Here is a 12,934-nt window from a genome sequence, read left to right on the forward strand (position 1 = left end):
ACAATATATCTTGTGGCTTCTTTATACCCAATGGTTTTTATGTCTTGGGATAGGAAGGTTTTTATTTTTTTAATGAAATTCAATATATTTAAAAGGAATCAAAGAATGTAGAAAGTGTTACAGAATACAGAAGCTAGCAATAAAGACAGAAAAATTCTGTTAGCAGGGAGCCTGCTAGACAGTAGAAGATCCACATGAGCATATTTGTAGCTTATATCCATGGTTCTCTAAACAAAACAAACCTCTCTTGCTAGCTTATTAGCTCTTTATTTTGGATATATGTTTTCAGAGTATTCTTTCATTTATGGTTCAGCTACATTATTTTTCATTTTAATTCTTGATGAAGCTCCAGCTGCTCCATGTACAGCATGATGCATTCACTTCTGAAACTGGATATAAGGATATGGAAAATGGAAGTTCATTTCTCAAATTTATTTATTTTACCAGTCTCAAACTTTGCCTTATTGAGCATAATTGCTGAAATCATAATTCTTGAGAATTATAAAATAAACTGTTAAATTTTATTTTTATGTCTTATATGTATAAATATATAAGAATATTGGATACTATGAAAGAAAGTTTTTTTTTTAAATTTAGACATTGGTATAGCACTCAAACAGCATTTATTATTTTCTTTCATAACCATGAGAATCTACAACTAAAAATGTAAAGCATTCTTTAAATGGTACTGGGAAAATTGCTTAATCCAAAGTTATTGAACAGTAAAATCTAGGACAGTGTAATTTATCTGGATTCAAATTAAAGCAGCTTTATAAGGTGAGTTCAGAAGTGGACTAAACATGAGGTGCTCTCAAAGATGTTCTACTAAATATTTTTCAGGATTTTTCTTTTTTGTTTTCTTTCTATTAGGAGGATTATACCGACTGTGGTGGTGTTTCTGGATTAAATCCCTCCCTGTGGTCCATCTTCGGAATCCAGTGTGTTTTACTTTGGCTTTTATCTGGCAGCAGACACTACCAGTTATGACCCTTCTAAAACCAAATCTGCATATTAAACTTCAGACCCTGCCAGAATAGGAGCCCTCAATTGCATTAAAATAGGGTAAACTGCAGAATCAGCAGAACTCTAGCTGGGTCCATCCCATGGCATCAATCTCAGACTCATAAGGCACCCACTGGCTGCATGTCAGGGTGTCAGATCCTGAAACTTGTGTGAATGCTGCATCATCTATGTATAACATCAGAGCAAAATTCTATACCTATTCTATTGGAAAATTTGAGAATTTGTTGTTGCATTGTTGGTGATTACATGTAAAAGGGCTCCCCACACAGTTGTGTATGAATCACGCAAATTGTCTTGATTTTGACTTGCTGCAATCCTTGTCCTTTTACCAAGAAAATCTCTAGAGGGAAAAAAAAAGTCTTTTTTTTCCTTCACTAATTCTGCTACAAATTATTTCCTGCTTGGAGTAGTTATTATTAAAAAATATATATATAGAGAGAGAGAGAGAGAATTAACATTGGTGTAATCTGTCAAAATAGAAATAATGGCTTATTTTCTACAAAAAAAAAAATTGCCCTGAATAAAATGCCTTATGAAGAATGGCTTCTTTGCCAAAAATATAACACAAATGATGACCAAGTTTTGGTGGGGTAGTTAATTGGTTGTTTGAAAATAATAACTAAGAAATTAAACTAAAGGTGCTTGAGGGTAAAATTAATATGCGACATATGTCCTCATAAATGTGAGCCCTTAATAAATGCTTCGATGTAATGTTCTTTTTGTTCACAGTAAAGTTCTGTAGTGCTAGCCAGATATTTCAAAATGCTCTAAGAAAAGCTTGTTGGGGGGAGGGAAAATGTTTTTTCTTGTGATAAATGAACTTTGGTTACCAAGGGTATTTTGCATGATGCTGCTGCTATTTTAACTTTCAGTTTGTTTTTCTCTTACTGTAGAGTATAGTCCATTGAAAAGTTAACTGAGTGACATTATTGTTATGTGAGAATCTGAACCTTGCAGTGTAATGCACTTAAGTCATCTTTTAAAATGTCATTAAACTACTCTGAATATACTGTGCAATGTAAATGCTGAATGATTGGATCAGGTAAATGGTAAAATGGGAATTAATGGATTTTATACAGATTCGTGCTTTTGCCTGAAAACCTATGTACAGATATTTTAAGTACATAAATCAGATTTGACACATTTATTTTTTGAAGAGTACATATATGTTCTCAATGAAGATTCATCCTAGGTTTCCTCTTTGTTCCTTTGAATAGTAGCACATACAACTCCAGATTTTCTGCTGCTGCTGCCGCTTTTGTTCCCTCCGTTTGAAATGGTGTGATCATTTGACCAAAATTTCCATCCAGTTAGATGAGGGTTTTACAATAATCTGAACAAATAGGAAACCTTGAATCTATATGTATGCACATGAATACTTGATTGTGAATAATCAAAATTGTTTTTATACAGCCTCATTAGTGAAAACCGTTAGTGTAGTAAATCAGGTATTTCATTATAGAGTAATATGGTTGCAGAGTTTATTTATGCTTTTAAAAATTATTTTCGGGAGTAAACAGTATTTGAAGAAAGGGTAAAAACAATGAATGTGTAACTAATTATAGTGAATAATTCTGCCGAAGGTGGGAAGTATGCAGATATTTTTAATGGTAAAATGCATTTGTTCTGTTTTTGAACATGCCAAATATTGGTGTGTGTCTACGCTGGAAATTTTCTTATATACCATTTTTAAGTAAAAATCTTATTAACATGATCCAGCATGCTTTAATATGCTTCATATATCAAAGATAATGGCAAATTCTTTAGCATAGTTCAAAAGATATATTTGTTTTGTTTTTAGCTTTGCATACATTTGTAATTCCCCACCACCACCAATATCCCTAGGTACCATTTGTGTACATTTCCTTATTTAAAATATTTTTTTATTTAAAAATGGAGGGGGGGAATATGGAATCACTTTGCCAGCTATTGTTCTAAGAGTTGACATCAGTTACCGTTTCTAATGCCTTGTGATTTTGTAGTCTCATTTGTAACTGGTATTGACATTTTAAAAAACACCAAAGTGATTTAAAAAAATATGGAACTTCTCACTCTAGTAACAATATGTTTAAATCATGTTGTTTGTTGATTAAATATTTAAAACATTGTTAACTTTTGCTAGAATATTTTAAATCATGAAAGTGTTGGGAAGGGGATATCAAAGTATGAAATTATGTTAGTTTGTGTATATAAACGATGCACATTGAAACAACTGAATTGCTTCCAGCATACAACAAACTACCTTAAAATTATCTTTAAAATCTATTAAATATATTTTCGTGGTTAATGTCACTGAAATAGTATGTTTTCATCAACTACATCGTTGTGTTTATCACAGTTAAACTTGGCATCTCTTGGCAGGGTCCTATTTGATTTCATTTGCCATCAAAATATATTTACATGCTTGGTTCTTGACTTTATTTTCTGTTATAAACATCTGTTGTGACAACCACATACATGGTAATAAATTGGGTAAGAATACGATGACTAAAAGTTGTTCTCATGCCTAATACTGGTCTTCATGCATTTATCACACTTTTTTGAAAGACAGTAACACTCATCCCATGCAATTGTTGTATTTAATTTAGGATTTTTCTGTGAGTTCAAATTGTTTGTAAGAACTTATAGACTGTTATAAGTATTGATTTTCAAAGACTAAAGAGTACAAGAGATCAAGAAAAAAGCTTTTAAACTCATTCTGCTTAATTTTTGCTGTGCTCATGAAGATTACTGTAGTTTGTCACTAAAACAAAATTAAAGTAAGTCTTGCTCTAGTGTTGAGTAACAAGAATGAATTTTGCATTAATGGTTTCTTTTTATCTTTTTTTCATTTGAACAACCAGCATTACTGCCAAACACCAATCGTGGTCCATATTTGTAACGGTTTTTAACATGACATAGTTAGCAAGTTTGATTGAAGAGATTTTTAGGTCCCGGGCCTATAAGATTTTAGTATGATCTTTTTTCATGTTTCTAATGCTTGAGGCATTATTGCTTATCTTGGAAAAAAAAAAGACAGTGTTGCTGCCATTTGTAAGTTTTCCTATAATATTCCCTTTGTGAACTTTAAAACTGGCCTTACGGGGTTCAAATAGGCAGTATCCCTTTAAGTGACCTTTGCAACCCAAGTGTTACTTGCTTATTTGATGCTCTCTTGTATTTTACATCTCATTTAAATATTTCTCTCCACCAAAGCTTACATTTTATGTCTTAATTTAAAACCCTAAACTATTCCATTAATCTTGTTAGTTGACATTAAAGTGTCTAGAGGTACAGGGTCTGACCTAGTGGGAAAAAAAAAAAAGGATGTCATGGTTTTTTGTTTTTTTTTTAATGTGTAGCATAGAATGATTGCTTCACTTCCCCACAATTTCAAATATTTTACAATTATCTGGAATATGTGTTATTTTCCCATAGCAAAATGTTACTATTGCTAATATTCCATGTACATTTCTGTAAAGAGCAAACTAATAAAGCAAAAGTATGAAATTTCTTGATTTCTTGAGAAAACTCCAGCATTTTAAAGTTTTAGGCAACCTTTACCAACAGCTTCATGTGCTTTATTTCTAGTTCACATGAGTAACTCAAAGAAATTCTACTGAGACTAATGGGATACTGTCTTGTATAGATGCCAATCAAGTTTACAGTGTGACCTGACAAAGCAGTCTTTTCTGTTGTGCTGTATGATTGTTGGATCATGCTATTAGGGATACTTTTATTGAAATGCTCAGTGTGCATCCATGCAAAAGGCCAAATGGCTTTGTGAACAAAAGATCTTTTCTCCCCTTTATTATGTTCTCTTGACACTTTTGTGGAAATTAACTAGCCTGATAAAAACATTTTGTAAAAATTTGTATAATAATATTATAAAAATATTTATAATCCCAGAAAATGTTGTGTTAAATCTTGTGCAAAAACAGTATATTCAGAATAAAAGTTTATCATTTAAAGTCACCAGTTTTGATTATTTAATTATTTGAAATCAAGTTGAATGAGACAGAGGTCTCTGTCATACATCTAGTTTAAGAAGGCAAGCCTTCCAGTGAAGAGAATGCTAGATTGTGGAAATAACATTGGGAGTTACCAAAGTGCTTTTCCGATTACAAACCTCAACTCACAAACAAATGTCATCACAACTCCTTTGCGTAACTCTGACCCTTCTCAATCATGCTTTTGCCATCAAATCACTTAGGAACTTATTAAACTGGACTTTTAACTATGTAAAAAAAATTTTTTTTTCTTGGCAAAAGTGATATTCCCATGTTTCATTAAAGACCGTGGGAAAATAGAAAGAAACAAGTTAGACTAACTGAAATGTACATATTTTATCTAACATTTAAATATTCCTCCTAGCTATTTTTATAGTAAACAGAATTTGAGGCAATGAAGTATAGTATAAAGAATTTTTTTTAAATATGCTATATTTCTTTCATGTTTATACCAGATTACCACCTGCCCTCTTATGCTCACCTAATAAGTAATGAGCCTGATATTATTTGTTTGGGATCTAGCATAATGTAGACTACTTTTCTTTCTCAGGGTTCCATAAGAGGAAGAGAAACTACCTACAGATGGAAGGAACATAGAATGTGGATCCAATGATGGTGATTACTGGAAAATCTGACCCCTAGTTTCTGATCAAGGCATTTTAATAGGAAAACCCTACTTAAAAGGTTAAGGTGGATAACATTTATTTTCTGAACATCTGGATTCATTCTGTACCAATTTATCTCCTTAATCAATCCCCTTACTCCCCAGAGATCCTCATTTCCTCTATCAATCATCTTGATTCCCTACCTTTTCCCTTGGGACCTTGCCTCAAAAATTCTCCTTTCTCAAGTATGTTCAGTCCCGCCTTTCTGCAAGCTGTCTTTCCTCTGTCTGCAAATAGATTCAGAATGCCTCTATGGACAGAAAAATCAAACAAAAATTGCTGCCTATGTGCCCCATTGCTTCCTAGAGCTATGAAGCTATGATTAAAATATTTTTTGTGCATCCACAGACACGTATCAGCAGTCTCTTATATTCTCTTGCAATATACTCAACTAGGACTTAGAATTTTAGATCTGAAAGGCATATTATCTCTGACTTTTAGTTTTGGGCTATCACTGAAAAATTTTAGTTACCACTATGAAGTTATGATAAATTTAAGGTCTTGGGCATTTCTTGATTCTCAAATTCTCCACATCTTTAAGTGGGGTTACTCACAGAACACCAATAGAATTTTCTATAAACTGGTATACAGTCGACAATACTATTTAATATTTTTATTTAAATGGACTCTATTTTAAAATAAACATGTAAGTAAGAAATTGAACATCACTGCCATAATTGGAAAGCCAATATAATTTGCTATAATTAGTGGTCATGTCACAGGTTCTTATCTATTATAATGAAAAGGAATCAATAAAATCACTCAGCATATACAGTATAAAATGTGCTAGATTTAGCAATACTCCTTCAATACATTTTTTTGTAATAAATTAGGCAATTTTTCTATTTCTGCCATGAATGTTTTAAATCTGGACTCAACCATCTGACTATACATTGTAGTTATTAATACCTTAAAATATATATTTACCAAAAACTTTTTTCAAAGTTTCAGTTTTCTTAGATGTGTGGATATTTTTCAAAATCCTTTATTATCATAACCGTGGTTTTTAATTATCTCAGGACCCTAACATGTCTTCAAAGGTTACTTGTAAGATTTTCACTGATATAAGGACAATGTATGAAGTACCTACGTTGTAGTAACACTGGCAATTTCCCATATTGAGGACTATGCTTTTATAGTCTCTCCTTGTATTATTTAGTTTAAGAAAAAATTACCTTTCTTTTGTGAAATTATGGGATAGGTGATGATAACTATTGTAAAGAGCAAAATTGTTAATAAACCTGTTAGTTGTCATTACCTGTACTTCAATTCTTCCTTTTGTAATTTCAAAATTATACTGACCTACCATATCTGATAATTAGTGACCTAATCCTCATCCCCAAGGCAAATAGTACTGCCATCTGTTGCTTAGATTTGGATTCTGACATTATCCCTTATTAGCTATGTAACCATGCGTAAATAATGCAAAGTTTCCAAGCCTCAGTTTCCTCATCCATAAAAGAGAATAACAGTAACTGCACTGTAGGGTTACCGTGATAGCTAAATGATGTAATTAATGTAAAGCGCACAGCATAGGGCCCAACACTGAATAAGAAATCAACAATGCTATCCATTAGTATTATGAATTGTTATCACAGTGGTCTTCCCAGTCATGATAATCATAGTTTTGGCCTAGAATTTTTACTATCCTAATTATCTATACCATTTGTCATTTAAGACATTTACTAATTCTTTATTCAATTAGAGTCTTAGAAGTAGAACTTCATACAAGATAAAAAGCAATTCCTTTCTTGATGGAACTACTGGCTAGGAATATTAACAATTTAATAGAAATTTATGATAGTATGAAGTAGGTACTATAACATAAGAAATGAATGGTGCTACAGAAGCTTACAATAGGATAATAACCAAGTTAGCCTGAATGGACAGAGATAGCTGCAATGATTTTTGAGTTGAAGCAAAAAGGTAGCAGTGCTGTTGCAAATAGAGGAGAGGTATATGCAAGAAATGAGAGGCAGCCAAAGGGGTTCAATATGGCTCAAGGAGGTGATGATGAGTAGTTACAGATGAAGTAGAAGATGATACTGAAGAGAAAAGGCCAGAGTCTAGAGTCCTCTCCAGATGACATACGATATTTAGGCAATTAGAATCTGCTGAAGAGTTTTAAGCAGAGAATAGGATGATTACATTGGCATTTCAGGAAAAACATTATGGATGAAATGTAGGCTATTGGGAGAAAACCTACAGGAAAGAAGACCAATTAAGAGGCTATTAGCAAGGTGATAAGCTTTTGTTGACTGGCAAAGGAAAAGCTAGATAGAGAAAAGTGGACTGGTTTTAGAAATATTTAAGAGGGAAAAAGGAGAGAACGTCATGATTTACTTGTACTAAAAAAGAAAGTACAAAGTTTAGAATTATTCCCAACTCTACCAGTTTTAATATTGTACAGAGTGATCAGTCCCCCATGTTAGGGAACACTGGAGAGGACTATAGGCAGAAATGAGATGGGCAGGACAAGTCTGGAGGAAAAAATGAGAAGTATTGTGCATGAGCTGCTGTCCAGTGCTAAGGATACAAAGATGATATGCTCAGGAAAATATACTCCAAAATAATGATTTTCAATATTGGCTCATTTCAAAACCCTTGTTGGAGGTGTATTAGTCTATTTCGTTTTGTTTAACATACTAATAGTCAGGACCCACCCTAATTCAGAATCTCATGTTTCTTCTGTGCAGGCAGCATTATATTATGTAGGGGCATGTTAGACTACAGGCCTGGCAATTCTGATACAGGCTATTTCTGAGTGAGACTGTAAAACCCAATTTAGATGCATGTTATCGTTAATTTTAAATTAAAATTTTGGAGTTCCTGCTGTGGTGCAAGGGGATCAGTGGTATCTTGGGAACATTGAGATGCAAATTCCATCCCTGGCCTGGCACACTGGGTTATGGATCTGGTGTTGCTGCAGCTGTGGCTTTGATTGCAACTGCGGCTTGGATCTGATCCCTGGCCCAGGAACTCCATATGCCACCAGGTGGCTGAAAAATTAAGAAAATAAAAATTGAAAAGTTGGCCTCTTTTTTTCAACATTTTTTGTAACATACCCTATTGATTGCAACTTAGTTGCAATTTTTCTGTTTTATTTTTCTCTTTAAATTCAGATTATACAGTTGTATACAGCATATAACCAGTAAAGTTTCACTGATTGTGGTTGATTATCAAGACCACAATTCCTACCACAGAATATTCTATTCCAATTAGTCTTATTGATGATATCAAATGTCTTATAGAGTTGGAAACACGTATTTCTATAAACACTATCAGAGCCATTGTCAATAAGGTTCATTCTCATGGCAAATGATATTGCAAGTCAGAATGAAACTAGGGAATAATACTTGACGATCTGGTTTCTAACATTATATTTAAAGAACGTCTTCTTTAATAAAATAAATATCTAGCCAAAACTTTTTAAGATGAGTGTTTCAGATTGATTGCAGACTGCCCTGTCCATCTAATCCACAGAACCTCAAAGAAATATGAGTGAGGCAAGGACATGGTACATGAAAGAGATTCCAGGCTTTGCAGTCAGACTCCCTGGGTCCACATCCCATCTCCTCAACTTGGCATGTTATGTAAGATCTCTAAATTTCTGTTCCTTATCAGTCCTATTAATACTAATGACTCCGTAATATCTGTTTATAAAATAATAGTCACCACGTAAGAGTTGTTCAGTCACTGCTTCTTATCTCAGAAGCTTAATCATTATGATGCTGATGATTTCAGGAGTGTCTAGAGAAACTTGGAATTAATTGGATTTCTAAGGTGTGAAGAATATTGCCAGAATTTCAAATATTTTACTCTGCTGGACACTAGATATGCAGTGATGACAATGATGAGAAAAACACAGCAAAAGCCATAGAACATGGGGAGAAAATTCATATATATAAACATACTAACTGTAAAAAAATCACTTTGTAATAAAAGATCTTGGTAATAAGAAACTAATGGCAGGCTGGAAAAAAGAGACAAGTGGAAAATGAACTGGATTTAGCTACAGGGGTAGGAAGAAGGGGAATGCAAACTGTTCTGGGTATCTTCATCCAAACCTCAAAAACAATTAGACCAACATCTGAGATGACTATAGCTGTAAAAATTTCCAACAAAATATTAGTGAACCAACTTAAAAGAACAATTAAAAGGATTATACACTATAATCAAGTGGGATTTTCCCTGGGATATTTCAATAGACATTAATCAATAGATGTAACATATTACATTAATAGAATGAAAAAATATTTTAAAATCACATTATCATCTCAATAGACGTAAGAAAATAAAAGCCATTTAGCAAAATTACAACACACTTCAATGGTAGACACCTGACATTTTGGTTGTAGAAGGAACATACATCAAAATACTAAAAGACATATGTGACAAACCTGCAGCTAGCATTATTCTTAAGGGAGAAAACTTGAAAGCTTTTCCTCCAAGATCAATAACAAGACAAGGGATGCCCACTCTCACACTCTTATTCAGCATAATGCCAAAAGTCCTAGCTAGAGCAATTATTCAAGGCAAAGAAATAAAAGAGATCCAGGAGTTCCCATCATGGCTCAGTGGTTAATGAATCCTACTAGCATCCATAAGATGCAGGTTCAATCCCTGGCCTTGCTCAGTGGGTTAAGGATCTGGCACTGCTGTGAGCTGTGATGTAGGTTGCAGATGTGGCTCAGATCCTGTGTTGCTGTGGCTGTGGCATAGGCCAGTGGCTACAGCTCTGATTCGACCCCTAGCCTGGGAACCTCCATATGCAGCCAGTGTGGCCCTAAAAAGAAAAAAAAATTAAAGAAAAGTAAACAAACAAAAGATATCCAAACTGAAAAGAAGTAAAACTATCACATTTGTAGATGATATGATTTAGTATACAGAAAATCAGAAAGATTCCAGCAAAAACTGTTGAAACTAATCAATGTAAAGTTGCAGGATATAAAATCAATATATAAAATAATTGCATTTCTACAACTAAGGATGGAATATCTGAAAAAGAAATAAAGGCTAACTAGCCTATTCATGATAGTATCAAAAAACTGAAATATCTAGAAATAACTTATAAAGAAGTGAAAGATTTCTAGCAATGAGATTTAGTGAGAGAAATAAAAGAAGAAATAAGCAAATAGAAAGACATGCCATTTTCAGGGATAGGAAGAATTCACCCTAATACCCAAACCAGACAAATATATCACAAAAAAAGAGAAAATTACAAAGCAGTATCAGTGATGAACAAAAGTCCTCAGTAAAATATCAACAAACTGAATTTGATCATACATTTAGAAAGATCATATGACACAAGTAAGTGGGATTTATCCCAGAAATTCAAGGATTCAGTATCCACAAATCATTCAAAGTATATGTACATCACATTAATAAAATGTATAGAAATCATATGATCATCTCAACAGATACAGAAAAACCTTTTGACAAAATTTAACATTCTTTATGAAAAAACAAAAAAACTCTCAACAAATTAAGTAGAGAGGGAATGCATCAGAACATAATAAAGGCCATATATGTTTAGCTCAATGCCAATATCATACTCAGTAGTGAAAAGCTGAAAATATTTCCTCTAAGATCAGGAAAAAAACAAGAATGCCCACTCTCGTTGCCTTTATTCAACATATTATCTGAAGTCCTAGCCACAGCAATCATACAAGAAAAATAAATAAAAGGAATCCAAATCAGAAAAGAAGAAGTAAAACTGTCATTGACTGCAGATGACCAGAGGCCAACCAAGCCTACTAGACAACACACAGTCAACCTTCCACAACAGAAAGACCCACACAGCCCTCAAAGGGAAAAACTCTAGAGCATATATTTCTGATGAGAAGAGGAGAGGGCACTGCTGGGATGTATAAGACATCTCCTACAAAAGGCCACTTCAAGGTTAGGAATCTTAACCAATCTACTAAATACATAAAAATAAAAGCAGCAAGTCAGACAAAATGAGGCAACAGAGAAACATGTTCCAAATGAAAGAACAAGATAAAACCCAAGTGAAAGCCAAGTGAAGTGGAGCTAAGCAATCTAACTGAATATGCTCAGTTCATCTTAACAATTAACTATAAGCTATAAAGAAGACCCAATTAAAAATAGATAATTCAATTTCTGTGATAAAAAACATTCAAGCAGCAGTGAACAACAGATTATATAACACAAAATTCATAAGTGATCTGGAAGACAGAATGATGGAAATCACCCAATCAGAACAGCAGAGGAGTTTCCTAGTGGCCTAGAGGTTAAGAATTCATATTGTCACTGCTGTGGCTTGGATTTGATCCCTGGGCCAAGAATTTCTGCATGCCAAGATGGACATACCAAAAAATATATATATATATTTTAAAAACAAATTAAAGCAGTATACAGAGTTTGGGGTAATATAAAATGTGCCAACATTATATTATAAGGGTTCCAGAAGAGAGAGAGAAGTGGATTTAAAAGGTACTTGAAGAAATTATGACTGAAAACTCCCCAAATCTATTCAGGTGCAAGAAATACTTAGGTACAGAAAGCACAAATATTCCCAATCAAGACAAACCCAAACAGATCCATACAAAGATATATCATAATTTAGTGGCAAAACTTAAAGAGACAGTTATAAGGGCAGCAAGAGAGTAACAATGAGTATATATAAGGGAGTCCCTATAAGGCAATCAGCTGATTTATCTGTAGAAACTTTGCAGGACAGAAATAAATAGCATAATATATTCAAAGTCCTGACAGGGAAAAATCTGCAAACTGGGATATTCTACCCAGCAAGATTATCATTTAGAATAGAAAGCGAGACAAATAATTTCTCAGATTAGCAAAACTAGAATTCAGAAATACTAAACTTACCTTGAAAGAAATAGTGAAGGATTTTCTCCAAGTGGAAAAGAAGTAGTAATCCACAAGAAAGGGAAAATCCCAACTGGAAGGGTACATATATAGTAAGGATTGAAGATCACTTACATAAGCCAGTACATAGATTAAAAAAACAAACAAAAATTTGTAAAAGCAACTATAATAAACAGTAAAGGGAAAAGCATGAGGATGTAAAAGATGACATACAAAAAAACATAAAGAATATGGAGGAATGGAGTAAAAAATGTACATCTTTTGAATGTGTATGAATTTAAATTATTAGCAGTTTAAATCAAGTATCTAAAATTATGGGGCAATATATATGATCCCTATGATGATCACAAATCAAAAACCTACAATAGATACACAAAAAACAAAAAAGAAAAAGATTCAAGCATA

General features: G+C 33.2%; 1 protein-coding gene across 23 annotated transcripts in view; it reads left to right on the plus strand.

The window, feature by feature from the left end:
- CACNA2D1 (calcium voltage-gated channel auxiliary subunit alpha2delta 1) overlaps positions 1 to 4,977 on the plus strand; it is a 484,107-nt gene extending 479,130 nt beyond the window's left edge. For 22 of the 23 annotated variants that reach the window (XM_013979783.3, XM_013979785.3, XM_005667683.4 and 19 more), the window contains one exon: positions 871 to 4,977. In XM_013979783.3, the coding sequence (XP_013835237.1) occupies positions 871 to 987 (117 nt within the window). In that variant the 3' untranslated portion in view covers positions 988 to 4,977. 23 annotated transcript variants of the gene reach the window in all.
- The last annotated feature ends 7,957 nt before the right edge of the window (positions 4,978 to 12,934 follow it).

The sequence above is a fragment of the Sus scrofa genome, chromosome 9 (assembly GCF_054392235.1).
Source record: "Sus scrofa isolate SSC_HxYL_T2T_F1_AM1 chromosome 9, Sscrofa_HxYL_maternal_Yorkshire_Landrace_v2.0, whole genome shotgun sequence".
NCBI classification, from domain to species: Eukaryota; Metazoa; Chordata; class Mammalia; order Artiodactyla; family Suidae; genus Sus; species Sus scrofa.